Genomic DNA, 27640 nt, shown 5'->3' on the forward strand with positions numbered 1-27640 from the left:
TACATGTCATCTTTGACTGAACGAATGAGTCTCAATTGTTTGTTATACTGTATGTATTCGTATTCTTCATTTATGGCTTCATGAACGATAGCAGTTGTTGTGTTCTCTGTTGTTGACATATCTGTCTTTACATACAAAATAAAAAAATAAATAAAAATAAAATTAGCGTTATTTTTTCTATCTTTCACAAAAGACCAAAAATAAACGCTTTACATGTATTTTTCAGCAACTTCGTCAAATAATTTTATAGCTTTATCTATCTCATCTACTTCAAACGTTTCTTTACCTTTTATGGGAGCACCATACATTTTCTCAAACTTTTCGAGTAGTTCTGTTTCTGCGGCTCTCATATCATTAACGAACACAACCTTGACTCTATTGACTGTACTGTCATATCTTTGAGTTATATTATATGTTTCCTATCTTATATCTTTTTGTGTTGAAGTCCTTCGGTTTCTGAACGATGTAAAGTAAGCCTTCACTGCAACGTTCCGTATCGAATGAACCATAAGTTATGAAGTTATATCCAACAACTGGGTCAATCCATAACAAAACTATTGGTATAAGACTTTTGTCGATGAGATATGCTGTAGTTCCATAGAATCTTACTGATATCATAAGCTCAGGATTTCTTGTCAAAATTTTCTGAGTTGAAGCATTTCTAACCCAGTCGTGTGTTTTCTTTCCAGATGGAAATATAATGTCTGACAAAGAATATTTGTTGTATTTCTTTGAGTATCTTACGTTTAAATCACCTATTCTAACCAATTTGGTGTCATTGTCTATCTTTCTAACTGTTTCAAACTCAATGTTTGACATATATGTCTTTACATACAAAATAAAAAAATAAATAAAAATAAAACTAACTTTATTTTTTCTGTCTTAAGGAAATTCACGATTTTTGTTGCTGAATTCAGCAAAAATATATTTTAGGGTAGATGGTTAGATCTAACCTCATTTCTACCCTCTTTTCTACCCCAGTTATTTTATAAGCGTTTTACATGGTAAACGTTATTTTTTAAATTTTGTGAAAACTCAACGGTTTGACACATGCCCTAAAAATTATTTTACTCAGAATTTTGTTGCTGAATTCAGCAAAAATAATGTTTAGGGTAGAAGGTTAGATCTAACCTCATTTCTACCCTCTTTTCTACCCCAGTTATTTTATAAGCGTTTTACATGGTAAACGTTATGAATTCGTGAGACTTTAAACAGTTTTGTAGCTTCTATTTCTTCTTTTAGTACATCGAATGTTTTAACAATGCCGAAAGTTTCTTTATATTTCTTCTTGACATCAGATAATAGGAAATCGTCAGCAGTTGGATAGTTTTTGTTCAGAAATGCTAACATGTCCATTTTATCTTCTGCTGGTTTTTCTGCTTCTTTCTTTAAGTCTGCATAGTCGTTTCTCATACGTTCTATCTCTTTGACGGAGTAGTTATATCTCCTCATTGCTGCTTTACATTTAGAACATTGCGGGTTCATTTTTGCGTTATACATTGAAATAAAACCAGCTAAAACAACTAAAGCGTCAATTGCTCTCTTCATCTCAAACATAGCGGGTCTTATTTGTTTGTTCCATACCTTACCTCTTCTATCTTTATCTCTTATCTGCCATACACATTCAGCAACTAACGAAACAAAGTTGTCGTAGGTCTTAAATTCTTCAGATTTATATATGTCAGAGATGTTCTTATATACCATGTCGCAATCTTTGTCCATAACCTTATGGTTGCAATGAAATCCTAGAAACTCATAGTTTACCTTTCGTATGAACTTCTTTATTTCTACTGAGTCAGTTGCTTTGACTTCTATTTCATCGAATTCAGGAATAGTGAGTTTTTGTTGTTGGATTTCAGGTAGTTTGGGTAAATGGTCAATAATGTCCTGCATTTCATAAAGATACTGTTCATTTGTTTCATCTTTCGCACTACAGTCTAAATTACTTGTTAAAAGTTCTTGCTTTATCTTCTGGATTTCTGTTTCAAAAGTATATGAAGAAGGAATGAAGCTTTTCATTTCTACTAACATAGATGTTGGATTCATGACTAACGAGTTTGGTGCTGTTGTTTGAATTGTTGTTGTGCCGATTGTTGAAATCATGTCTTTTATACAAAATAAAAAAAATAAAAAAAATAAAACTAACTTTATTTTTTATTTCGGGAAAATTCATGAAAATTCAAGAGGTGAAAAAAGAGGTGAAAAAACAGGTGAGATCTCACCTCTTCACCTAAACTTTATTTTTGGGTCCTTTACACTCATTACGAAGAAGTCTTGACAAAACATTTACGAAGAAGTCATGACAAATTCAAGAGGGTAGAAATGAGGTTAGAAAACAGGTTAGATCTAACCATCTACCCTAAATTATATTTTTGGGTCCTTTACACTCATTACGATGAAATCATGACAAAACATTTACGAAGAAGTCATGAAAATTCAAGAGGTTAGAAAACAGGTGAGAAAACAGGTTAGATCTAACCATCTACCCTAAATTATATTTTTGGTGTAAATTTCATGATTTTCGAGAGTTTTAGACCATGTTAGAAAAGAGGTGAAAAAACAGGTGAGATCTAACCATCTACCCGACATTCTCGTCAAATACAAAAAAATACAAAAAAATGACACTTTTTCATTAGATAACTGTTATTTTTTGACGAAGTGAAGGTTGACACTTCGTCAAAAAAATCCCTGAAATCATATCTTACATACAAAAAAATACAAAAAAATGACACTTTTTCATTAGATAACTGTTATTTTTTGACGAAGTGAAGGTTGACACTTCGTCAAAAAAATCCCTGAAATCATGTCTTTACATACAAAAAATACAAAATAAATAAAATAAAACTAACTTTATTTTTTATTTCGGGAAAATTCATGAAAATTCAAGAGGGTAGAAATGAGGGTAGAAATGAGGGTAGAAATGAGGTTAGATCTAACCATCTACCCTAAACATTATTTTTGGTCATGGACTTCGTCCTCGCCGCTTTGCGTCTTTATGTTAAAATAAATGGTACCATTAATGATATCATGACTGTTCTCATTCATGTCTGATTTACATCCAACGAAAAAGTTTAGAAGAATTTTCTTATTCTTTCTGGCATGTTTTTGTCTTTCCAGTACTCCCGCTCTAATGGTCCCAGATGTGTTGGCTTTGACTCTCTCAAGTTCTTAGATGGTATAACATCTTCAACACCTCCTTCATATCTTACTTTATAAGTGTCATCGTTTATGTTATAGTCAAGTATTTCAATAACCACTCCTCGCTTTGCTTCGTCAATGGTTTCAGCAAGTTTGCCATTACTACTTTCGACTAATTTATGACGAGGGTAAAATGCTATGGAGTCGTCAGCAGCTTTTATAAGATATCCATTACCTTGCGTAGAGTCTACGATATAATAGTTTCTACTTAACCTTAAACGTTTCTTTGTCAACGGTTTGTCGTCAAGAACTACACGAACTTTTGTACCAGGAATGAGGGTAAATTGTGTTGAATTTCTGATATTTTGTGTTTGGCTTCGTTTCTTTTGTATATACTTTTCTTCTTGTTGTTGTGTCATTGAATTTGGTGTATGTCCTGTTGTAGAATGTGTTGAGGAATTATATACTTCGAGAAAATGTTTCATTGTTTCTTCGGTAAAGTCTCGCTCTTGATTTAAATCTCTAAGCGTTCTTATGAAGCGGTTTATGATGCCGAGTATGTTATGGTTATGGTCTTCAGTAGTGTAGTGAGTTATGTTATGCTTAATGAGAAATTCTGTGATTTCGTTGCTGAGGTATGCACTGTCTTGGTCTGATGTTAAAGTACTTGGGTTATGTTCTGCTACAAACTTTTGTAAAACTCTTAACACTTCACGAGTTCCTTTATTTCTCATTATATACGCAAAAGCTTTGCGAGTGTTAACATTTATGAAGATGAGGAATGGTTTATGTCCTCCTTTTCTGCTTTGAACGAGAGTGTCAAATTGGTATGCGTCAGGAGCGTTGGAGTAAATTGGTAAAAAGTAGTCGTAAGGGTTTATTTTTGTTTGATGTACAACATTTTTGTCAAAGAACCTTTTCACTTCAGCTCTGTTAGTAAATCCCCAACTCTTTGCAGCTTCATTGAATTTTTTAAATGACCTCCATGGATGTTGTTCGAATACTTCTTTCAAGCTCATTTATGTAAAGTTAAAGATTTTAACCAACTCGTATCCAAGCGTGTATTGTTATATAAGGAGGCATATAATCTTTTCCATTACCTGCTGGGTCTGTAATACCAGCTACAACATGTGTATGATTTCCTGCGGTTCCACAGAAAATACCTGTGCTTGAATCTACTGGGTCAGTTGTGATATCATATCTATGCATTCCCTGTCTATCCGAACCCGCTGCAAGATTTGTATAACCTCTTTTTGTTATTGAATGTGAATGGTTTCCTTCCACAGATGTTCTTCCACTGAACCTATGCATATGTGAAGGAAGGTTTTCAATACCTATTTTCTTTGAACCTCCCATCTTCATTGACTGCGTATTAGTGTAGAATGGAAAACTGTCAACTATTTCATACCATCTACCACCAAATAAAGTGTTTGGATTTATTGGATTCATAGACGTATAAACAGCTCCTATAGGATATATTAAATCATATATGCTCATAACTCTATAAACATATTCTAAAGAACTTATGTCATTAAATACCATTTGGAATGTATCTCCCGGATGAAATGTTGCATTTGTTCCACTTTTATAATGTAATGTTAGTTCAATAGAATTATCCAAGAAAAATTCAAAAGTATCTGGTTGAAGACCTCTAACAAATTCAAATGGAGTTGCTGGTTCACCATTTATAATTTCTGTTGTAAATGTCATTGTATCTGGTTTCGAAAATTTCTTTGTTAGTTCTGCATCCACATAAGTTTTGTCTGCTTTCTTATCTAACATTGTTGGTAGTTCATGTGCTTCAAAGTTTCTGGCATGACTTTCAATATTCCTGCAACTCTTATCTAAATTGTTAAGAGTATCTTTTACGCTTGTACTTGGATTTTCTAATGGTGCACTTGAACCAAGGTCAAAGTTCAATATTACATCGTCTGCTCTAACAGTAGTGAAGGATTCATGTGTATGGTTCTTGTCTGCTTTCTTATCTAACATTGCTGGTAGTTCATTTATATCGGAGATGTTGTGTTTATGAGATTTCAAAACTTTGTTCATTGCTTCAAGTTCATCTTTGCTGGCTTTACTTTTAATAGCATCTTCAAAAGTTATTTTTGCCTTAACTCTCAAAGTAAATTTTGGTTCAACTAATACACCGTTAACATTGAAAGTAGAGGCATAAATTTCATCGTTATAACTAAATGTTTCTTGTGCTTTACCTGTGTCATAATGTACAGTACAGCTTATGTCATAACCTTTAGCACGAATGTATTTATATCTTCTTTCATTAACATCTTCCGTCTTCACTTTTTCATCCTGTGTTAAATATCCATGGTAGTCCGTTATAATCTGTTCATCTGAACTTATATAATGAACATGGTTTTTATCTGCTTTACTATTTAATGTAGCTTGAAGTTCATTTATATCGGAGATATTGTGTTTATGTTCTTTATCTGCTTTTTCGGCTAATTTCTCTTCTATCTCATTTATTTCAAGTTCATGCCTACCACCACCTCCCGAAGAAGTATTTTTCTTCAGCTCTTGAAGAACGTCCACTTCGCCATCTTTGGTGTCAATAATGAGACTTTGTGTTAAAACCTTTCCTGTCTTAATGGATGTTTGTAAAACTTCTTCTTCACCGTGTTCGGGGTCATGGTCGTCATCATATCTTGTGAAATCAGAGATGTTGTCATACATTAAGCATATCTGTCTCAAAAGTTCTGCTATTTGAAACTGGAACGAAAGATATACAGAACTTTCATCATCTCCTAAAGTCAAGTCTGCTTTCTTAAGTATTTCTTGAATGTATGCAATGAGAACAGAGTACCTTGGAAAATATTCGAACAATATTTCATTAGCTGTTGGTTTTGGTGGTTCTTTTGGAGTTTCTGTTGTTTCAGTTCCTTCTGTAGGTTCTGTTGGAGTTTCTGCATCTCTTGACTTCAATGCTCTTGCTCTCAAAGACCTAAATGTTAGAGCACCGGGTTTTACAAAGGACTTTATAAATGCTTTAATAGTTCCTGGTAAGTTATTGTTAGCATTAAGTAAGTTCCTTATGCTTCCATCATGTACGTCCATAGCACTATGTAAAAAATCTATACTTTTCTTGTAGTCAGCAATAGACTGACTGTGATTTTTTTAAAGATTTGTCAATACCTTTAAGCCAATCTTCATGCATGTCTGATACTGAGCCAAGAATATCATTTGCTTCCTTTAGTGTATTTTGTGCTTGTCGTAAAGTATCCAATCCCGTACGTGCATTGTTTGCTATACGTCTTACAGTATCTATTTGACTCCTTGTTTCTTGCATCCAACCAGATAAAGTTTTAATAGTATCCGAACCATTTGAAATGAAGTTCAAAGCATTTTTAACGTCATTTAAAACTTCTTCACCAAGTACCGCCCATATCTTTCCGATTTGGTATTGAAGAACTCCATATGAAGCAGCTGTTAAACCAGTATTTATAAGGTTCCATATCCATGATTTAGCAGTTTTTCCATCCTTTCCATCTACACCATCCAAACCGTTCTCGCCTTGAGGTCCTTGTATTCCTTGTATTCCTTGTATTCCTTGTATTCCTTGTGGTCCTTGAGGTCCTTGAGGTCCGGTGTCACCCTTCTCTCCTTTCAGTTCATCTTTATGTTCGTTATAATATTCTAATGTCATAAGGTGTACATCATTACTGCTACCAGCAACGCCAAGAATTTGTTTCTCATTCATGACTAAATTCTTTAAGCATTTAATGTTGTCGTCAAATCGAAAGCTCTTTAACAATTCAATGAGAACATTTAATACTTTCACTAATGAGGCATCTACTGTAGAATTTATATATTGCACCGTTCCATCATTTATGATAGGAACTTTACTTATTGTAATGAATGGGTCATAAGTGTTAAAAGTATCGAAATCAATGACTTTTTTAGTTTTTCCATCGTCAATGACTAAATCATTGCCTTCAATGGTTAAAGTTGAGTTTTCGTTTACTAGTTCATGTGCTCTTCTTGCTTCATTTGTTTCATACGCATATGCAGCAATAGTCATATTTTAATGAGAATAAAATGTTGTTCTATTTGCAAAGTACAGACCCAAACGAATACGGGACAGTAAAGCTACAAACAAACTTAGGTCTTCAGAATGAAGCACTTGCTTTCAGAGTTGTTGACTTCAATACTATCGCAACTTTTGTCATAACAGATGAAACAGATTTCATAGAGATTGAAATAGATGACAAAAAAAGTTTTATAACATTTCCTAACAGAGCAGAGTATAGAATAGATAAAATTGCTGGAGTCATAGATACTCTCATAAATGAAGAAACTATTGACAACATAGATGTCGAACTCTCTTCTGAGGGAACATTGAAGTTCAGTAGCAAGAAAGAGTTCAAGATAACACGAATGAGTCATAGAGTTCAACTTCTTTTAGGAGCATACCATATGACATTTCCTTTGAAAAGTGTTGACAAAACGATTGAGATGAAATCTGTTCCATACGTATGTTATGGCAATTGTTTATACATTGAGTCTAAAATAGCTAATGTCACAGGCATTTCAGGAGTTAATAGTAAAGGTTCAGTAGAGTATAAATCTTTCTGTTATGAAGTAAATTCAATGTTCATTCCAAACGTTCCTGTCATAGCAACTCATTTAGGTAAATGGGTTCGCATTAGTCCTCATAATTTGAAAGACATGCAATTCAGACTTGTTGACTTTCAAGGAGAGCCTGTAGAACTGAAGGCACCAGTGCGAATGACTGTTGAAGTTGACTTTTTAGAAAATATTAAATGCAACAGCTTACAAGAGAACTCAGAGCTAAAAATATAAAGTATGAATGTTATGTATTAGGTCATGAACTTTGGTTGTTGCTGTTTGATGAAACAAATGAGTTAGTTATGTCAGTCAAGAGAACAGAAAAATATTGTGTTAGTGAAAACTGCACCAAGTCAATAAGATTAGGTTTGCATTATGAAGATGAGTTCGATACTGTTGAAGAAGTTTTGGATAGATATTACAAATTGCTTTAATTTACTAAAACATATTTCAAGCAAAGTTTATATTCTGTTGAAAGTTTTGTATACTCGTTCGAATATTTATACTTAAACTCAACTCCTGTAGTTCCTGGTGTTTCAATGATGCGGATGTTACCTATTTTCATGAATGGTGGCGTTTGACCACAGCATTCGATTTCAGGGTCGAGATAGTCAATGACACATTGTTTCCCTGTTATTCGTGATAACATTTTCAAGGTCCTCCTTTGTTAGAATTATTTGGTTCTTGCTTATAAGATTTGTCAAAAGCTTCTTATCGTCTTTGAGTAAGATAGTTTGGTATAACTGAAGAAGGTAATGGTCTACGTTATCTGAAGAATTTGTTTGAACATTTGTGTAAGGGTTGTCGTTGGCTTCTCTTGAAAGAATTTGGTCCAGTGGTGGATACTCTAACTTAACATCTGATGTAGCGTTAGCGTTTGAAGCTGAGTTTAAATTCACGGATTTCAGCTCTGGTTCTTTTTCTTTCAAACACTCTGAACTATAGTTCTTTATGACAATATTGTTTGTCGTTCGTGAGTCAACATTTGATGTTGGTTCAATTGGAACATTAACGGCACCAGCTAAGATGGATTTGCTTCTCATTTCATATAGAATAAAAACCTTTTATATGTATGAAATGAACAATATACTCGACAAGGGTTTGAATGTAAAGCTAACGAATGAAAATATTGTTGAATTCACTGAGACAGGAGCTGTGTATAAAGATGTAGAACTACTGAACAAAAGAGCAAGGGAAGAAGCAGGAACATGAACAAAGGGTGGAAGCCTATAAAAATTGATGTCAATGATGGCTCAGGAGGTTCAAACATAAAGTATGCAGAAAGTTATAGAGTTTATGCTCTCAAAGGTGAAAAGCCTTCATTTAAGAACAGCTATTCTAACGCATATCCTCAAAAGTTAACGGATGGAGAAGTGGATGATATGAATGACAGCAAAAATATTAACAGAAATGGCGACAGAGATGCATGGAATTTGTTTACCATCAGTCAATTGAAGGTTAAACTTTAAAACAATGTTGGTCGTTCCCATGGAATATTTTTGACTTTAATGGTATTAGTCATGATATGAATCTCAAGGTATGAACGAGGAGAGATGAGAGACTTATATGCTTCCCAAATTTCTTCAAAAGGTAATGTTATACCTGACTGTTTCCAAATGAGTTCAATATCATAACGTGAGAAACCTTGAAAGATAACGAAGTCAGTTATGAGACGTTTTATGTTTAAAGCAAGAAAACACCATGTTTGCATAAGTATTGCTACAGTTAAATGGTAATGTCTGACTTTAGTAATGATGTTAGCTAATGGTGAGTCAGGCTTTGACACTAAACCTTTTCCGGCGAAGTCGTCACAAACGAGCAGAGTGTTTGAAGGATACTTTTTGAAGGGGTATTTTGAAAGTTTTGATAGAATGTAGTTTGTCAGTCGTTTCATATCGTAAACTCCTGAGTATTGACGTAAGTGGTGTTTGTCAATAATTCTTTCCATCTCTTCTGAAGTCTTTTGCATTCCTGACTGTATAAATTCAACAATGGCATAATATTTCCTCTTACGTCGAATGTAACGTTGAAGAAATTCAATGAGTTCACTGTCTGAAACTTTAACGACAGAGGCTTGAACTTTTGACATAAATGTTTTCGCTGTTGAATCCATAGAGTCTGAAGTTGCTGATATAATGATTTGGTCATAGTAAGAGTCGTTTCCTAAACGCTCTGTTATGAGTATATGACGAATGAGGTTAAATGTCTTACCTGAACCCATCTTTCCACAATAGAAATAAACACCATTTGAACAGAACTCATAGTCCTTACTGAAAGGAAGAATAAGAGAAGAGTTAAGTTTGTCTGTAGTTTCATTCATGTCTTCATCTACGTCATGTATTAAATGCTTCATTTTATCTCCATTAAAAATGCAAGTCAGAAATATTCAGAACATAGCACCGAGTCTAACTGACAAGAGTATAAAGATATACTATGAACACGTTATGATGAAACCTACCAAAATTCAAGAAAGTCAGTATACTTATGAATATCCAAGACACTGGGTAGAGTATGTAGGAGGTGAGAAAGCTATTGAAATCAGACAGGTTCGAAGTATTCCAGCAGGAAGAACAATATTATTGAAGAACTTTAATGTTTTGAGATATAATGATGAAACAAAGAAGCAAGATAGTTTCCCTGTTGCTGTGTATGTGAACTTAGATACAGGAGATGACATGAAAGTTTTTAACACAAAGCTTCAAATGGTAGTGAGAGAACAACTTATAGCAGAAGGACACCCATTACCTTCAGAAGTTACCATAGCATATAATTTTGAAACAAATGCAATAGATTTTAAAATCGCCTCTGCAAAGAAGTCAGGTTTTACATTTAATGAAGCAGATGTATATTCGAATGAAAACTTCAAAGCTATTGCATGGATAGATAATGACGATTGCTTTAAGAAAATATTTAAATACAGTGACTCAAAGATGTCAATAGATGACCTTCGTGGAATGTTACCATCGACGTTTACAGTTGAAGGTTCAGCAGGATTGCTTACAAGATTGTCAATTGGTGGCATTTGGTCTCGTGAGAACATTGTTATAAAATCCAGTATAAGTGAATTTGCTGAAGAATCTATATTATGTCTTTCAAACTACATGTATTCGCCGCCGAAGCATTATAGTATAACAAACTTTGTCAGTAAGTTTAACATAAGACTTGTCGAACCTTCTTCAATGAAAGATGTTGTGCTACCTAAAGATGGAAAGGATGGACTCATTATTGAGATGATTTTAATTGCATATTAAATGAGCTTGTTCTTAAAGGTCGTTCATGATGAAATAACTGTTGTAGAAGATGTTAGCAATTGTTCAGACATTTTGAAGCGAATAGATGAGATAAGAAAGAAGTTAGATAGACCGCAAAGCGGTGAGGGTGAAGCCCGTGAGAATGTTTATGTTTCATTGACTTTCTCCAGTAACGAGAACTTTTATGAGATAATATTGAAGAGAGATGATTTTAATATGGTGTAAATGGTAGCTTGGGCAGCTTTAGGCGCAATGGGAACAAAAGCATTAGCATTTGGAGCAAAAGCACTTGGAGCTTATGACGCAGTAAATAAAATGAGTGGAGGAAGAGTTTCAAAGACATTAGATGCAAATAAAGGGAAGATTGGAGGCTGGGTTGCAAAGAAGTTAAGATTAAATAAAATAGGGCTCGTAAATAAAGCATCCAATTTGGTTGCGACTGAGTCAGAAAATGCTTTAGGAAAGGACGATGAGTTTGCAAAACACGCAAAAGACTTTAATGACCAGATGAAAGGTGAAACAATGCATTTAAATAGAGTCGATGGAACTAAAGAAAATGTTTCTTCTCCACCAGTAGTTTATCCATACGGACCTTATGGAATGTATGGAAACCCTTATGAACGACCATTTGACCCATTGACTGGTGGAAGTAACTGGTATCATTACGGCCGAAGAAGAAAGACAGTCAAGTTGGAGACAGACGTGAAGAAAGCAACTAAAAAGAAACCAAGGAAGAGAGTTATAAAGCAATGAATTCAACAGGGTAGAAATGAGGGTAGAAATGAGGTTAGATCTAACCTTCTACCCTAAATTTAAATGGATGTTTTCATACGTGTGATGGTGGTGATATCATTAATTTTTAAGTTTATTTTTTATTTTATTTTTTATTTTATTTTTATATAAATGACGAAAACTATTGAGATAATAAACTACAACGGTCATGAGTTCAAGAATTTGTTCTTCGTTCCTCGTGAAAATACATTCTATCAGATACGAGGGAGAAAGGGTAAAGTTAGTTTAAGCATTTATGACAACAAACATAATGGAAGATATATAAAAGCAATAGATACAAATGGTAAACGTGTTTCATTAGCTTTGTCAAAACTTACAGGTATAAACTATGACAGTGATTTTGACCTATATGAAGAAGAAAGTGAGTCAGAAGATTATGAGCTGTTATGTGAAGCACAGCAATGGGAAGCGCTGCAATACTTTTGTAAATGAGAACATTAGTGGGAACGTTAGTGAGAACGTTTATTTTTTCATTAGTGAAGTCGTTAGCGAAAATGTTGGTGAGGTGAAGTGGTTGGCGGCTTTGTAAATATTTAAGGTTAAGTGAGTGTTGTCGTTTTGTGTTGTAAAATATACGTTACTGGTTTTGTAAATATTTAAGGTTATATTGGGTAAGGTGGAACGCAGTGCCGCCGTACCCAAGATAACCATACTAACTTAGCCCACCAAAGTCAGAGTCCAAGGTATAGCTATCCAATGAAGATGCCAAGATGGATCCGAATGCATTATGCAAATTAGATGTCAAAAGATTGAGAGTTGATATGGCTTTACGAAGCCAAATGTAACAATTTGCCAACAATGCCTTATCCGATTCGAATACTAAGATTAGCTTTTTAAGAACAGCTAAACAATCTTTCAATTGTACGATTTTATCGTGATCTACATTTATATATTGCTTGATTTTGTTTTCGTACTTAAGAAAACACATATATTATAGTCATATATCCATCTGGTGGATACATGCTGTGGACATTGTGCACCTATATCGTCAGCATGAATGCGACAAAGTTCTGCAATTCTGTGCACATCCTTTACTAAACTTTGTAACTGGTTGTTCTTGCCAGCAATATATTGATAGCTGTTGTGGATTCTGTGACACAAACAGGGAATAAGCAATATCTTGTAGTATTTTGGATCTCTGTCATGATAGAATGAATCATTCCAAGTATCTTTGAAGCATTTTAACTGTGCTGGTCCTCCGTCAACTACCACACTACCTATCTTGACTTTCCTAATGTCAATTCTGTTAAATCCTGCTGTTATTGCGGATTTATAATCCTGACTTGTCTGGCCATCCTTCATATCTATCGCCTCTACTGGGTATGGCTTCATTTGCTCCAACGGATTTGTTAAGACAAAATCAAGATTGTGGTAATCATGTGTCTTGCCTTCATCGATGGCGACACAAGTGTATGCTTTTTTGGCGAATTCGAGAACTTTAGCAAGGTGTATGCTGTTAGCAATAGCAATCATTCTATTTCGGATCTCATCACGTGTAATAGGCTTATATAATTTGTCAGCAAGTTTTTCCGGATTGATATTAGCTGACTGAAGTTGTTTGTATTTGTTCATCATTTGATATATTGTGAACATAATGAAAATCTTTGCAACATGCGTGAATTCTGGGATGCAAATGTGTCTAAGGCAAGGTTGAACTTACCGGTAAAAATGGTCATTTCATCGTATACATTCGATAAATCCAACATTGGATCATTTGACTGTTTACCTTTATTGTAGTAGTCAAGTAATGTTTGCTGCGATAATGCTTCTCCGGCCTGACATGTGTGAACATGAGTCTTAAGCCAGTTTTTATAATGATCCTCCCTTTTTTTGCATTGAACACCGGCAAACTACGCCATCAGATCGTGTCACAAGTTCATTGCATTTTACATACCACTTGGGACTACCTTCATGTTTATATCGCATGTAAACATGTTGTTTCGTTTCAAGATCGGGATATGTTGTGAACCCGACTTCTTTCATTAATGAAGTGATTTCTTAAGTTGAATAAAAACAAATTTGATTGAAATTCATACAAAATTTTTTATCATTATTATTTAAGATGCTTTTTTATGTTGAATTGTTAATTTTTTTATTTCCACCTGGGATATTTTGAATTGGGCTAGCCCAATCCCACCTCTCAATTTTCTCTCAATTGGGCAATGGGGATCCCATATAAAATGTATTGTAACAAAATTTTACATGCATAATATAGTACAATTAAACAACATTCTAAAAATATTAAATTCACATCATTTACTTGAAGATTTTATATTTTCAACAAAAATTAATACAATAATTACATTAAATTGAGGAGATTTATAATAATTATTATAAATTAAAATATTATTACTCATTAATTTGTTGAAATATTGCATTTTAGTGGTAAAAATTAAAATTTAAGTTTACATGTAGAAAAAAAATTTTAAATTCCAAAAAAATTCAATTGGGATAACGATAGGGACAAAAATTTAGAATCCCCATATGCTTGGGATAAAATCACATGAATAATGTTAAGTATCAAAAAGAAAGGAGGTTTGATATAGACAACATATATCGTTGAAGGTTGAAAAAATCTCTAATATTTGAGCCCAAAATTTCAAATTTTAATTTTTTGAAAAAAGAGGCCACCCGTATGTACGTTTATTTGAGAGGAGGAGGATTATATTTTTGAAAGGGTGAAACATTATGAATATGTTAATTATATAATAATATGTATTATTATAAAAAAGAAAAAATAAAGCACGTTAAAATTTTTCTTTCTTGATTTTTTACAAAATCTACTTAGAATTATGCAAAATATGACTAAATAATTATAAATTTCAAGTTAAATTTTAATTTTGATAAATAATTTAAATTTCAAAATATCAAGTTCAGTTCGACTATGTATGTAGTAATTCCTCAATAAAGTGCCAAAACCCTATTAAAATATATGAACATTTTCAACATTTTAATGTTTTTATTTAAAAATTTGATGGAATATGAGCTTCAAACAATTATTATGTAAATAAAAATAATTAAATATATGTATTTATTCGTATTACAACCGTAGTAAGTCGATTCTTCCTTTCTTCTACTGAGTTTTGAATTTGATTTCAAATTGTAAAGAGATTCAAAGGGAAAATACTAGCGGATAAAAACTACCTCCATGAAAGGGTCATAATGGACTCAAGTTGTATTTTTTGATATTTTTTGCTTTTCGAGCCTAAATAGGTAGCCAAGATAATGCCTAAAAATAAGGTTCTAAATTCTGAAGTTTACATGATCCTCTCGTGTGCACCCTTAAAGTTCAAAACCAAGCTCGAATGATTGAATATCAAGATGAATGTATTAATTACAACCATATTAATGTTTTGGCTTTGTTTGCTTACAAAAACATGTAAAAAACATTACAAAAAGATTAATATTGTAAACTTTTCAATTTTGATAGTCTGGTTGGCATATATAAAAAACATATAATGATTTGAATTATTATAACGACCAATCAATATCTTCTTTTTGACAGATTATTCAATTTAAAGTAATGATCAATTCACTCAATTGAGATGATTGGTCATACCGCAGTTGAAAGAAAAGTTGATTAATTATATGTATAGATTATTAATTCCAAATTTCATTTATCTTTATCGTACTTAAATTTTAAATGATTTATTCAAAAATTGGACGGTTCAGCAATCAAATTTTATCAACTTTTATATTCACTTCATTTTTCAGATGTCAACACCAGACGTTTCCAAATTCTTCGAGGCCAATGAGAAGAAGCTTCATGAAGTTTTAGAAGTTGAGAAGTCTGCTGATTGGAAGCTCAGCAAAGAAGATGGAGACCTTAAAATCTTCACAAGATACGTCCCAGACAGCTCATACAGTCAATTAATGAGCTACATTTCCATTCCAGCTACAATTGAAGCTGTTGTCAAGAACTTGCAGACAATTCCAAAGATTGAAGAAGGACATCCAGCTGATGGATTTGCTGAAAAGTACGCATTTGCTGAAACACATGATGATCATGACTCAAAGTTCTATTATTATGCTGTTGAGTCTGGCTCCCGCCTTGTTTCCAACAGAGATTTCATCAACATCCGCAGAATGTACAAGGATGGCGAAAGATATGTCTTTGTTACAAATGCTGTTGATGATGATGTTAAACCAGCTTCCAAGAAGTATGTCCGTGGAAAAATCATTTTCCAAGCACATATCGCTGAGCAGGACAAGGAGAAACCAGGAAATGTTAAGTTAACATTCCTTGTTCACACAGATCCAGCCGGATCAATCCCAGCAGCCATTTACAATATGGCAATCCAGAAGCAAGGTTATTCTATCAAGAAGATTGCTGATGCCTGCAAGAATGCATAAATTTATTTCTATACATCTATAAATAAATATCGTTTTTACAACAATAATTATGACTGCATTTTTACAAGAGTAGTATGTCTTACAAATACTAATTTTTAATAAAAATGATGCAATTATTACAAATGCCGACTATATATTGCTATATTTCAATAATAATATTTTGATAAATTTTTATACGAATTCTATTATTTATTAGGTTATTATATGCATTAAAATTATGAATCATATTGATTTTTACATGTATTATTGCAAAATATTAAAGTTTCATCTTTGATCTTAATATTTCCAAGATTAATCCTTATAATTCAGAATATTTTGGTGAGAAATAATTAACAACATATAGTATACTACATTACGCTTCGGCTCATTGTATTGAAAAATTCATCAGAAACTTGAGAGATTACATATCAAAAAATAAAAATAATTTGACAATTGCTCAAATATCTCAATATTAAAAAATGAGTTCTAGTGAAAAGAGCAAGCATGGAAGCAAAAGCCGCGATGAAGATTCCAAGTCAAGGAATCGTTCTAGAGATAAGAACGAAGATAAAAAGAAGAGCAAAGATTCAAAGAAGTCAAAAGGTGAAAAAAATGAACCACAAGAACCAACACCACAATGGGCATTACTTCCTCAAAATAAAAAAGATGACCCATTCCATGATGATTTCGAAGTTGAAGTAAGATTCTAAGCTTTATTAATCTAAATATTTCAAAATATAACGTTTCTTACAAAAACCGAGATACATTTAGCAATATCTATTAATGGATTATTCTTTTCTGACAGTAAACTAATGTTAAAACAACATTTTAATTTTTATAAAAATATATACAAAAATATTTTAATTTGGAAATGCTAATATTTGTACAACAAATTTTTCATATGAGTCATAAATAAATTTTGACTCTGGACTCTAGAAAATAATTTTCTTTTCATATTTGGGTCCCTTTGAAACTTTTTAAAATAAAAATAGTGCATTTTACCTGTACGATATTAATAAATTCATTTATAATGATTAGCAAAAAAAAATCATGGACTCCAAATTTAATTCTTTCAAGGCGATCTATTTATCCTCATTCAGCACACATATACTAGTTATATGAGTGAGTCCACCAAGATACATATTACTCTAGGAAGATTCATATAAATATTTTTACATGACGAGAAAGAACTACTTAAACTATCTCATAATATGAGATATCTAAAAATTGAGGAGTTACGCTCATATAACATTTGGTTAAATGTTTAATGCTTTTTCAGCATGCAAGAAATTATTAAAATGAAATTATGTTACTTCATTAACATTTTGATTTTTATGAGATTTTATTAACAAGCAAATTCTCACAAGCTACAACCCCAACTCAGTTTTTTCAGATTTCTGATAAGATAAGGAGATTTAAACCATGAAAATGTTTTTATCAAATTCAAAAAATTTAAATCACCTTTAAAAAAAAAACAATAATAGTTCTATAAGAAATATGTAGAGTAAATAAACACAATTTATTAAACAAATCTATTAATTACAATCGTATACAAGGCATAAAATGAGCCTGTGAAGGCAAACAGTCCTTTTCATTAACAACAGAGGACTTAAACTTACTGTGGTCATGCTTAAATCCATTAAGAACTGCACATTGTGATAAAGCGACCCACATATCAACTCTATCAACTTTTTTATCCTTTTTATCAACAAAATCTGGTAGAACAGCATCTGTCTTTCTTCCCAGATTGAGAATTTCCTGAAGAGCAGTAGTAATTCCTTTGTCTTCGCAACTTACATTGTTTGAATTCTTCAATTTGATCATTACAGGGGTAAAAACGTCAGTAACAGTCTTGGAAAACATCTTAACCCACTTCGGCTGTGTCGGTGGCTTGAAAATTGCCAAAATTCGATTATTAACTTTGATATTTTCGGCTTTTAGAAGGTTTGCAAGGAAGTTACATATTCTCTCGACCTTAGATGTCGTTAATATGTGGGTTGTTGCGTCCATTGTCACTAACAAAGTTTCTAAAAATGGCAATTCTTTTGTTCCGCGCGTTCTAGGCCAGTATTTATCAAGAGCGGTATATACATCGTTATCTGTTAGCTTGGAGACCTTGCATCTGCCAATAGAATTGAAAGAAAGCAGTTGAGAATTTGCAGATTTTGTTTGCTTCAAGATCGGCTTGTCAAATGATCCTTTCTTGGCTCCATCTCTTAGTTTGGGAAGGATTTGGTTCTGATCTTGGCTGACAGAAAGTAATCCGACAACAAATCCGTTAAATGAGCTTGCAAACGTCGAATAATACTGGGAAGACAATAGCGGAAGTGCTGCGTATTGAACAACCTTGTTGAAGGCGGACGGAGGCCTTTGGTTCGTCTTCTGGTATAATGTAACTAATAATTGAAGCAAAGGAGTGGCGCAGTAAGGAGGAGAGATGTCATTGACGATGCCCATGAGTTGGTCACCTGCTGCTTTGGTAATGGTATGAAAATAATCGAGTCTTTTGTCGAGAATTAATTTCAAAAAAGATAATAACTTTCCTCGGACGTTTGGATCGGGGAGATTGGTCAGGTATACGGCTCGCTTGATTACATCCGTTGTAAGGCATTTGTCATTTGGAAAATATGTGACATATTTATTTAAAATTTGAAATGCAAGGCTTAAATGAGGCCACATTGGGTCAATGATCTGAACTGTATACATAAATGAAGAAAACTTTGATGGAAAGCGCGGTTCTTGATCAAAAATGTTTGTATATAAAACTTTCCAAATTAATTGACGAGATGTTGATGATAACTGTGTAGATTTCTCTGGGTTATCGAATAATGTGCACAATTCGCGTAGTACTGTAGTCTTCTGCTCTCTCAATGTTGAAACACAAGGATCACAACTATCAAAATCATAAATATCTGTGCATATATTTAATTTATATTTCAATATTCTTTCAAAGGATGCGTCTGAAACATCAGGTAGAATGTCATTTTCGAAATTTACGAGTGTTGATGAAAAAAAGTTTCGACTCGAAGTAATTGCTAAAGTTAATGGAATCTTTTCTTCAGGAGACATATCATTGATCGTATCACTTGCGAATTCTGATAGAGAAATGTTTTCTCGAGTCTCTTCTTCCGGTTTATACTGAGGTATTGTTTCAGATCTCGTTATTGGAGCTGGATTGAGCAATAATGGGTTTGCGAACTTATATTGTTTGCGCTTGGATAAGCTAAATCTGTTAAAACTTCGATTAGAAAAGGAAGAAAGATTCATATCTTTCCAGTTCCTTTTCATCATCATTAAAAAAAATTTTTTTTACATGGCACGGAAGTAAAAGTGAAAATTTTATTATATATTAATTGCACAAATAAAACACTTCAATATGTAACCATACTTCTATTTGAGAGTGATTGAAAATCTTTTCTCTTAATTTTTTATAATTTGTATTTGCAGTCTGTAATAGATTATTAATATTAATACTTAAGTCCATATTTTCATTGAAAAGTTCGTTTTTGAGAAAAATCTATTTCAAAATGAACGCCATATTAACAGAAATAGATGATATATTAATTTTTCAGTAATCGGAAGCTTATTCAAATTATTGAAATGGATTCAAAAGTAGATTTCACAGATTAACATGTAACTAACAAACCTTACATTTTATACTTCAATATTTTTATCAAAAAAAATTAAGAGGAATTGTCGAACTTTTTAATTATTGAAATTAAATAGTCCTTATTAACATATCTGAAAATTGATTTTTCATTGAAAATTGTTTTCAGAACATAAACCCTCAGAAGTTTAAGGACTATATTTTGTTTGAATTTTGCATATTAATATGATCTTGACACAAGAACTTTGCAAAAAACGGTAATTATTTTTCAGAAGAGGAGGGCCATAGAAAAATTTCACCGTACGAAATCATGATTATTCTTTCATGACTCCCCATAAGCCATGCATTCAAATCAATAGGTAATCCGCTCGAATATTCGCATATGGACGGTGAACATATTTTTACACGCCTATTTTCACAAATCTTTTCAATTTTTCTGAGGGCCCCGGCAAGATAAATAAATAAACACCGATCAATCGGTAGATATGATCCAAATTCATATGATCAAAATGAGATCTAATGAAAAATAATAAAAACTTTACTTTAATTTTAATATAACAAATCAACATCAAAAAAAAATTCAAAAAAAATTCAAAAATAAAACTTAATATCCCAGCTTCTTAATGTAACGAGCGATCAATATAATAATAACTAATGCAAGAATTAGTTCCAAAATATACTCCAAATCACTAAATTTGTTTTCATAATTCTTATAATGTTTGTTATCATTATAATTTTGCAAATTCAGCTTTCTCTTAGGCTTTGGTGGTGCTTTCTTTGTCACGATTTCGATTATGTCCTCTTCTTCATGACTTTCATCGTCACTTTCTTCTTCATTATTTTCGTATTTTCTTTTTCTTTTTGCGATTCTATTTTCTAATTCTAATCTTAGTTTTTCTCTCTTCTTTGCTTTCTTTTGTTCTTCTCTTTCGTATTTTCTGATTTGTTTTCTTATTCTCTTTTTGAGTTCTTTTCTTTCTTTCTCTGCTTTCTTTTTGAGAATTTGTTCTTTTGTTGTTCCACGACGACCTCCTCTTTTGAGGACATATTTCTTTCCTTCTTCGTCAACAGCTTCTTCCTCCTCTTTGTTTTCATCATCTTCATCAGAATTATCATTCATAGATTTCTTGGAATCATCGTCATCACTGAAATCATTGAAATAATTTTGATATTTCTTGTATTTTTCATCGCAAAAATCAAGAATTTCTTGGATTTCTTCTTTCTTTTCTTCTGGAATTTGTTTTGGTTGAAATCCTAATATTATTTGCATTGCAAGATTATCCATTTCTGTTGCCATGTTAAGAGGTGTTCTTCCATCATCACATGGATAATTTGGATCAGCGCCATTCTTCATTAGAATGTAAGCAATTTCGTATTCATTCATAATAACTGCGTGATAAAGAGCTGTTCTTCTATGGATATCTGATCTTTGTGTATCAGCTTTGTTCTTTAACAAGAAAGATAGCAAACCACTCCTTTGTTCGAACGTTGCCAATAAGAGATGAGTGTTTTCTCCATCAACTTTTCTGTTGATGTCATATCCTGTCGATAAAGCATTTGTCAAAACTTCTACGGTTTTGTCAGAAGAAACTAATTCAATTGGAGTTGTTCCTTCTTCATCAGGAATTGTTAAATCAGCACCAGCAGATATCATCATAGGAAGTATTCTGTATAGATCTTTCTCAATGACGATGGAAACCGCTGTAATTCCCTTTGAATTTTGGATATTTACATCGCAACCTCCATTTACAAGTTCTCTAATTGATGCTTCGTTTTTCATTTCGGCTGCTAAAATAAGAGCGGTTTGTCCTTTGTTGTTTTTGCCGTTTTTGTCGATTCCGCTGTTTATCAACATAGAAATCCAGTCGCTCCTTTTAATACTAACGGCATAAATTAATAAATTGTCACCTTTTGTCAAATCAACTCTCAAATTTGTGTCTAAACCGTAATTTGACAAAAGTTTGAACAGATCTTTTCTATCACATTTTACGCACCATGCTGCTAATGGGAACTCATCTTTATCTCTTGTATTCGGATCACTTTTTTCATTAAGAAGTAGTTTTGCTGCATCATAATGATTGTTTTTGACTGCCAAAGAAAGAGGAGTATCTCCATTGTCATCTTTCAATGTTACATCAGCCATTTTATTAAGTAAATAAATCATTACATTCATTGCACTATAAATTGCAGCAACATGAAGCATTGTTTGATTGTTTTCATCAGCGAAATCAATTTCAAATCCCAAATCAACGAATTTTTTAACCAACTCCAAATTATCTGTTTTAGTTGCGATGTGTGCAGGAGTTGTGAAAGAAAGATGTGTCATAAACAAAGCACCTTTATCAATAAGAATATTAATGATCTCTTTCCTGTCAAGCTCCGCTGCTAACTCGAAACAAGTCATGTGATTCATGTCTAATTCATCCATTAATATTTTATGATCAATTAGAAACGTGACAATTTCTTTATCGTTGCTTCTGACGAAGTAATGCAAAAGTGTTTGTCCTTGTGCATCTCTTACGTTTATATCTGCACCATGATTCAACAAGAACTCAGCGTTTTCCAAATTCCTTTTTTCCAAAGCGTAAAAAAGCGGAGAATTCATTTCTTTGTCAACTTGGTTTGGATTCAAATGTATTTTATTGAGTAAATAGTCCAAACCTGTTGTATTGTTTGCCATGGCTGCATAGTGCAAAAATGTCTTTCCATCTTTGAACGATTGTCTCAAATTCGGACGGTTTTTCTTTGTCAAAACCGCCGTAATTCTTGGATCTCCTCTTATATAAGCAACAGCGATTGGCGGAATTCCTTTGTTATCTTCTATGAAGATATCCGCACCTCTTTCAAGTAGTGTTGTTGTATATCTGAAATCGAATTTAAGGAGTGCTTTGTGGAGTGGAGTTTCTCCAGTAAATGGATGTTTTTTATTTGGATTTGCTCCTTTGTTCAAAAAGAAATCCATCATCAACAAATTTCCATCGACAACACTTGTGTATAAAGGAGAGATCGGATTAGTATTCAAGTCCATTCCGTAAGACATTAATGCTAAAACAGAGTCTTTGTTGCCACTAAATGCCAATGCATTCAAAACTGTTTCGTTTTTGTCAGTAATTTCACGAAAATCAGCGCCTTCGCTCAAATAGAAGACAACTAACTCATTAATACCTAATATACCGGCAATATACAATGGTGTCTCGCCATTCTTTCCTTTGGCATTGACATTACAACCGTTTTTGACCAAAAAGTGACACATTTCATAAAAACCGAATCTTGTCGCGATAATTAGACTTGTATCGCCGTTCTCATCCTTGTATTCGTAATCCTGGATATTCTCCATGACGTATTTAGCCAAAGGAACGTATCCTGAACGTGCCGCATAATACAAACATTCAGGAGAAAAAATCATATTTGATTTCTTCAAAAATTGAAGGTTCTGGCCTTTTATACAGTCCAAAGGAGTGTATTCTTGGTTGTAGTTGGTCATTAACCATGTAAGAATTGTGTTTTTATGATGTGAAATGGCAAATGAAATAATTCCTTCGAAATCACCGCCATTTTTACTGCAATACTCAACAATGTCTTTGTTTTCACCAAATACGGCATCGTAAACAACTTGTTTTGTAACTTTGAGTCCTCTTCCGATGAAATAATTAAATGAATCAAATGATCCGTAAAAAGCGGAAAATTCGAGGTAGTTGAATGTTCGTTTTGTATTTGAAAATGGAGATGACTCGAATCTTTCCGTTGGATCGAATTTTGCGTCATTTGCAAGGTCAATAACATGATCAACGTCATTGCTAATGATATATCCTTGTATTGAGTCGTTCAAATATCCTGTATTGCGTAAATTATCGTAAGTTAGCCAGTATTGATCGAGTAAATCTGCTCTAACAAGGCTGGCAGCGTTATCTTCTGTATCATCACGAGTTTCGTTGTTTGTAACTGGCGTAAAGCTGAATATATACTGGTATTCAGGATAGTAATGAGGAATTCCGAGTTCTTTCGCGAAGAAATAGTAAATTCGTTTTTCAATTGAACATCTTTTTCTGGCTTGCTGTAAAGTAATGGAGCCCTTAAGATATAAGGAATACAAAAGTTGGCCACTTGATATCATAAGTAAAGAGGCCCATAGATAATTTTGAAATCTTTGGGAAACTTCATGGGCAAGATTGACATATGCAGCTCGATTTTGAGGCATTTCGTCATTGTAAAAAGAAATTAATGCAGCAACTGCATCAACGCATTGAATATTATCATAAAAATTTACAATGTCGCTTGTTGATATTCTAACATTCTTTGTACTAACCGAATCAAATATTTGTTGCAATCTCTCTAAGTTTTGAAGATCTAAATTACCTTCTTTCTTATTTTTGTTCTTCCCACCTCGATTCTTTCTCATTTCGGAAAGAAAAAAAAATTCTTTCTTACATGAAAGAACTTGAATTATTCTTGAAATCTACTCCAAATTGGCAACACTTAAAATACCTTGAATTATTCTAGAAATTGAAATCAACCACATTAATTAATTGAATTCACTTAATCATCTAGCATAATATGAACAATTTTGGTCGATGCCTTTGTTGTGGATGAATCCCTCCCATATTCTCTTTGTTTATGTTTTATATAAACTTATAGGATATTGTGTTACAAATTCTTGATAATTATTTATAAAAAAAAAAGAAGATTCTTGTAAACAGAATGCTTAGATACAAAGATTAAAGTTTAGTTTTATTAGTATTATAAGATAATAAAAAACAAAAAAATATTATATTAATAAAATTTGAGTAAAATCCCTTATTAATGGATAATACGTCTGAGTCGCCTAGCAACTGAAGTTTTCCTACGGTGTGGAACTGAAAACTTCAATTGCTTTCTTAATTCAATGGCATCTTCGTAAATTTCTGAATGACATAAGACATCTTCATCTTCAACAGATTGTTCTTCGTTTAAATCATACTCTTTTGTGGGTTCTTCGTGATCTGATGAGTCATCTTCACATAAAACGTCTTCTTCTACGGGTTTTTGAGCATTTATTCTCGCATCATACAATAGATATTGTACTATGCAGTCTTCGAATTGTTTTCTTAATGTATTTACATCTTTTATTAAATTCTTAACATTTGGAAGTTTGAATTTAATAAATTCGGTCAGATCTTTATTGATTTCGGTCATGAGTTCGGATATTATCTTCGCTTTCTCTTCTTCAAGGAGTTTTCTGAAAATTTCTGGATCAATTTTAGGAATTTGGGCTTTAGAAACAACTTGTGGCTGATTAATGATCTGTACTTGTGTTGGAGGAGCTTGTTGTGGTACTGGCTCGTTCTGTTTGTCTTCTTTTGTGGATTTGATAGGTTGATTTTCTACTTTTTCTGTTTCAGCTGGTTTAACTGCAGTACTTTCTTCGACATGTGTTTCTTCTTCATATATATTTGTTGCTTCTGTTTCTGCAACTTTTATCAAAGGAATAATTCTTTGATCTGCCATAAACTGAAGAGCTAGTGGATTTGGATATGGTAAGGAGTATTGGTTATGGCCAATTGTATATATTTTGGCTTCAACTTTATCTGAATCCGCTTTCTTTGAATGGAATATAATTTTATCATCAGAAATATCAATAGAAATGACATCTGAAGGCTTGATTGCTGGAATAGTACCTATCTCTTTAAATAAACTGAGAATTGGGCATTGATAAAACTTAATAAATCCGATTTTTGTATTAAAAATGCAAAAAACACAAGAAGTTGTGAAAGTTGCAACATCAAAGTTAATATTATCTGGGATCTGTAGCGAAAGTGTGTGTTTGCATACAAATGATTTCAATATTTTTCCATCAGCGGAAAAATGTACAATTTGAACAAAAATGATTGATTTGTTGTATATGTCTTGGGATATAATACCTATGTGAGCTAAGTTAAATGAGAATATCTTTAAAATTCTTTGAAAATTTGGAACAAGAGGTGGAAGTTCTGTTCGAGTTTGTTTATTAATAACATTCTGCTTATAAAGTGCATTCCTGGATTTGTATATGATTGTTCCACATGAAATTGCGCAAATATCATCAACAAAAGTATCATCTGAAATTTTTTGAATTTTATCGGAATCTAGTAAGTATATGCTATTGTTAGATAAGAATAAAGCACTTGGCTGCTTTTCTGATGGAAGCTGGCAAAGATGAGAAATATTTCCTTCGAAAATAATCTGTTTTAATAGATTAAAACCTTGGTTGTAGATTCTTATTTCTTTTTGATAATATGCGAGTATATATGATGATTTTAGATCTGTTATTGGGAAAAATTTGTAATTTTTTGAATCAATGTCAATTTTTGAACTCTGGTTTTGCTGTTTATAATATTTGTCATAATATTTGGCATCAGATTGGTCGATTGTAATAAAATTTGAGGAAAGAAAAATGAAATTAGAAGAATATGAGAGAGAATGAGGATGTTTGAGATAAATATTAGAGTCATATGAAGTGAATGGTTTGATTGAAATATCTCCAGCAGTATTATTCTGGCTGGATTGTTTCAATTCCATAAAAAAATTTGAAAAAATAGAGTCAAAAAAGAAATTCAAATAAATCATAGTTATAATAATATATTAAAAAACATATTTAATGTGAAGGGGTAGTAGCTCACCGGTAGAGCAAGGGATTGCAGATCCCTGGGTAGTCGGTTCGATTCCGGCCTGCCCCTAAATTTTTCTTTTTCAGATTTTTTTTAGAAAAAATGTGGTTTAGAAATAATCCGAAAGAAAATTTTTATTAGATATTATAAATATTATAAAAAATCGATGAAATAATTTTCAATGAGGTTTACAAAAATATTTATCTCTCTTTCAAATTTGCTGTCAATCTGACAAATCTATTTTCCTATGTTTTTGTTTTTAATTTCTGAGTATTTGATGGACTTATGTTGTTGTGTCTATACCGACAACTTAACATCATGTCCGTCAAATGTAAATCTTTATCTAAATATCAATGAATTCAATACAACACTCAGAGATATATTAAATACAAATTGTGAAAACGCAAAATACATTTCATTTATATTTGTTGATGACATGGAACGTCAGACTCCATATTTCAATTGATTAAAGCAAGAACTGCAGCCAAATTAACACTTGAAGGAATTGGCGAACAAAAGCGTGTCATAATGGATGGTCTTTTCAACTTTGCAGTCGATATATGCATCAAACTTAGTAACGTTGTTATACGACCATCGAAATATATGCTAATTTCACAAAATTTAGAATTACGTAACTTCAAAATACTAGGTAATAACCGATTAAATGTTCATGTAATAAAACTTATTACTGATTTTAAATCAATTGCGGCTTTATCCAATATAGTGTCAAAAACAATTAAGATTTACTATGCCACTGATGTTTATAATACGAAATACATGATTTCTATTGGTGCAATAGATCAAACTGTTGATTTAGAATTCTTCAATATCACAGGAAATGTTGATTTTGCGATGCAATACCACGGATTTACGTATTATCTCAATGATAATGACAATTTCCTATCTATTTCCATGTTTAGCTGCGGTTTGGATATAACTTCTCACTTGGTTTCCCCTGATTGTTCGTTGAAAATGTGGATGTTCCTAATGTCACACTCCGTTCTCAATTCTAACTTGAATTTTTGCTTGAAGCATGACTATAACGTATACGTAGACCACTTCCCGAAGTTCGACAAAGTTTCAAGATTTAATATTAATATTAAAACCAGTCATAAATTGAATTACGTAACTAATTCCGAATCAGGCATCATTAATTTGAACATTGAAAACACAACTGCTGATATAACTCTACTTGAAGGTTCTACATTATCAAGTATTAATTCAAAAAACTCATATATCACATATAACACACTTCCTGCAGGTGGAGCATCTATAATTAAAACAATTAAATGTAGTAACACGATTTTTTCATC

General features: G+C 32.5%; 10 protein-coding genes, 1 non-coding gene and 2 pseudogenes across 13 annotated transcripts, besides 2 other annotated features; 5 read left to right on the forward strand and 8 right to left on the reverse strand.

The window, feature by feature from the left end:
- Nucleotides 1-12423: part of a mobile genetic element that runs on past the window's edge.
- On the reverse strand, nt 1165-2103 carry TVAGG3_0705170 (organellar and viral DNA polymerase type B; the record flags this gene model as incomplete). Its single annotated transcript, XM_051243551.1, has 1 exon — nt 1165-2103. One exon carries the CDS (start codon nt 2101-2103, stop codon nt 1165-1167), a length of 939 nt encoding a protein of 312 aa, XP_051090138.1.
- TVAGG3_0705180 (integrase core domain containing protein family) lies at nt 3072-3623 on the reverse strand (the record flags this gene model as incomplete). The annotated part of the gene is made up of 1 exon (XM_051243552.1): nt 3072-3623. One exon carries the CDS (start codon nt 3621-3623, stop codon nt 3072-3074), a length of 552 nt encoding a protein of 183 aa, XP_051090139.1.
- TVAGG3_0705190 (uncharacterized protein) lies at nt 3821-4157 on the reverse strand (the record flags this gene model as incomplete). Its single annotated transcript, XM_051243553.1, has 1 exon — nt 3821-4157. A coding segment is annotated over one exon (337 nt), but the record flags the coding sequence as incomplete, so codon positions are not given.
- TVAGG3_0705200 lies at nt 4177-6799 on the reverse strand (annotated as a pseudogene). Its single transcript has one exon. A coding segment is annotated over exon 1 (2623 nt).
- TVAGG3_0705210 (uncharacterized protein) lies at nt 7267-7956 on the forward strand (the record flags this gene model as incomplete). Its single annotated transcript, XM_051243554.1, has 1 exon — nt 7267-7956. A coding segment is annotated over one exon (690 nt), but the record flags the coding sequence as incomplete, so codon positions are not given.
- TVAGG3_0705220 lies at nt 8153-8765 on the reverse strand (annotated as a pseudogene). The gene has a single exon. A coding segment is annotated over exon 1 (613 nt).
- Nucleotides 10041-10973, forward strand: TVAGG3_0705230 (uncharacterized protein; the record flags this gene model as incomplete). The annotated part of the gene is made up of 1 exon (XM_001310146.1): nt 10041-10973. The coding sequence occupies one exon, from the start codon at nt 10041-10043 to the stop codon at nt 10971-10973; it is 933 nt and encodes a 310-aa protein (XP_001310147.1).
- A 1970-nt stretch (nt 12424-14393) lies between the features above and the next one.
- Nucleotides 14394-15046: a mobile genetic element.
- Nucleotides 15047-15434: 388 nt separating this feature from the next.
- TVAGG3_0705250 (lipid-binding START domain-containing protein) lies at nt 15435-16246 on the forward strand (the record flags this gene model as incomplete). The annotated part of the gene is made up of 1 exon (XM_001310149.2): nt 15480-16118. One exon carries the CDS (start codon nt 15480-15482, stop codon nt 16116-16118), a length of 639 nt encoding a protein of 212 aa, XP_001310150.1.
- A 307-nt stretch (nt 16247-16553) lies between these two features.
- Nucleotides 16554-16961, forward strand: TVAGG3_0705260 (uncharacterized protein; the record flags this gene model as incomplete). Its single annotated transcript, XM_001310150.2, has 1 exon — nt 16577-16807. The coding sequence occupies one exon, from the start codon at nt 16577-16579 to the stop codon at nt 16805-16807; it is 231 nt and encodes a 76-aa protein (XP_001310151.1).
- Nucleotides 16962-17506: 545 nt separating this feature from the next.
- Nucleotides 17507-19408, reverse strand: TVAGG3_0705270 (armadillo (ARM) repeat-containing protein family; the record flags this gene model as incomplete). Its single annotated transcript, XM_001310151.1, has 1 exon — nt 17637-19391. The coding sequence occupies one exon, from the start codon at nt 19389-19391 to the stop codon at nt 17637-17639; it is 1755 nt and encodes a 584-aa protein (XP_001310152.1).
- An 851-nt stretch (nt 19409-20259) lies between these two features.
- TVAGG3_0705280 (spectrin binding) lies at nt 20260-24103 on the reverse strand (the record flags this gene model as incomplete). The annotated part of the gene is made up of 1 exon (XM_001310152.1): nt 20309-24103. One exon carries the CDS (start codon nt 24101-24103, stop codon nt 20309-20311), a length of 3795 nt encoding a protein of 1264 aa, XP_001310153.1.
- Nucleotides 24104-24501: 398 nt separating this feature from the next.
- Nucleotides 24502-26238, reverse strand: TVAGG3_0705290 (uncharacterized protein; the record flags this gene model as incomplete). Its single annotated transcript, XM_001310153.1, has 1 exon — nt 24502-26238. The coding sequence occupies one exon, from the start codon at nt 26236-26238 to the stop codon at nt 24502-24504; it is 1737 nt and encodes a 578-aa protein (XP_001310154.1).
- An 86-nt stretch (nt 26239-26324) lies between these two features.
- Nucleotides 26325-26396, forward strand: TVAGG3_0705300. Its single transcript has one exon. It is a non-coding gene; the product is annotated as a tRNA-Cys (tRNA).
- Nucleotides 26397-27640: the final 1244 nt, after the last annotated feature.

Source organism: Trichomonas vaginalis, chromosome III (assembly GCF_026262505.1).
Source record: "Trichomonas vaginalis G3 chromosome III, whole genome shotgun sequence".
Classification (NCBI taxonomy): Eukaryota; Parabasalia; order Trichomonadida; family Trichomonadidae; genus Trichomonas; species Trichomonas vaginalis.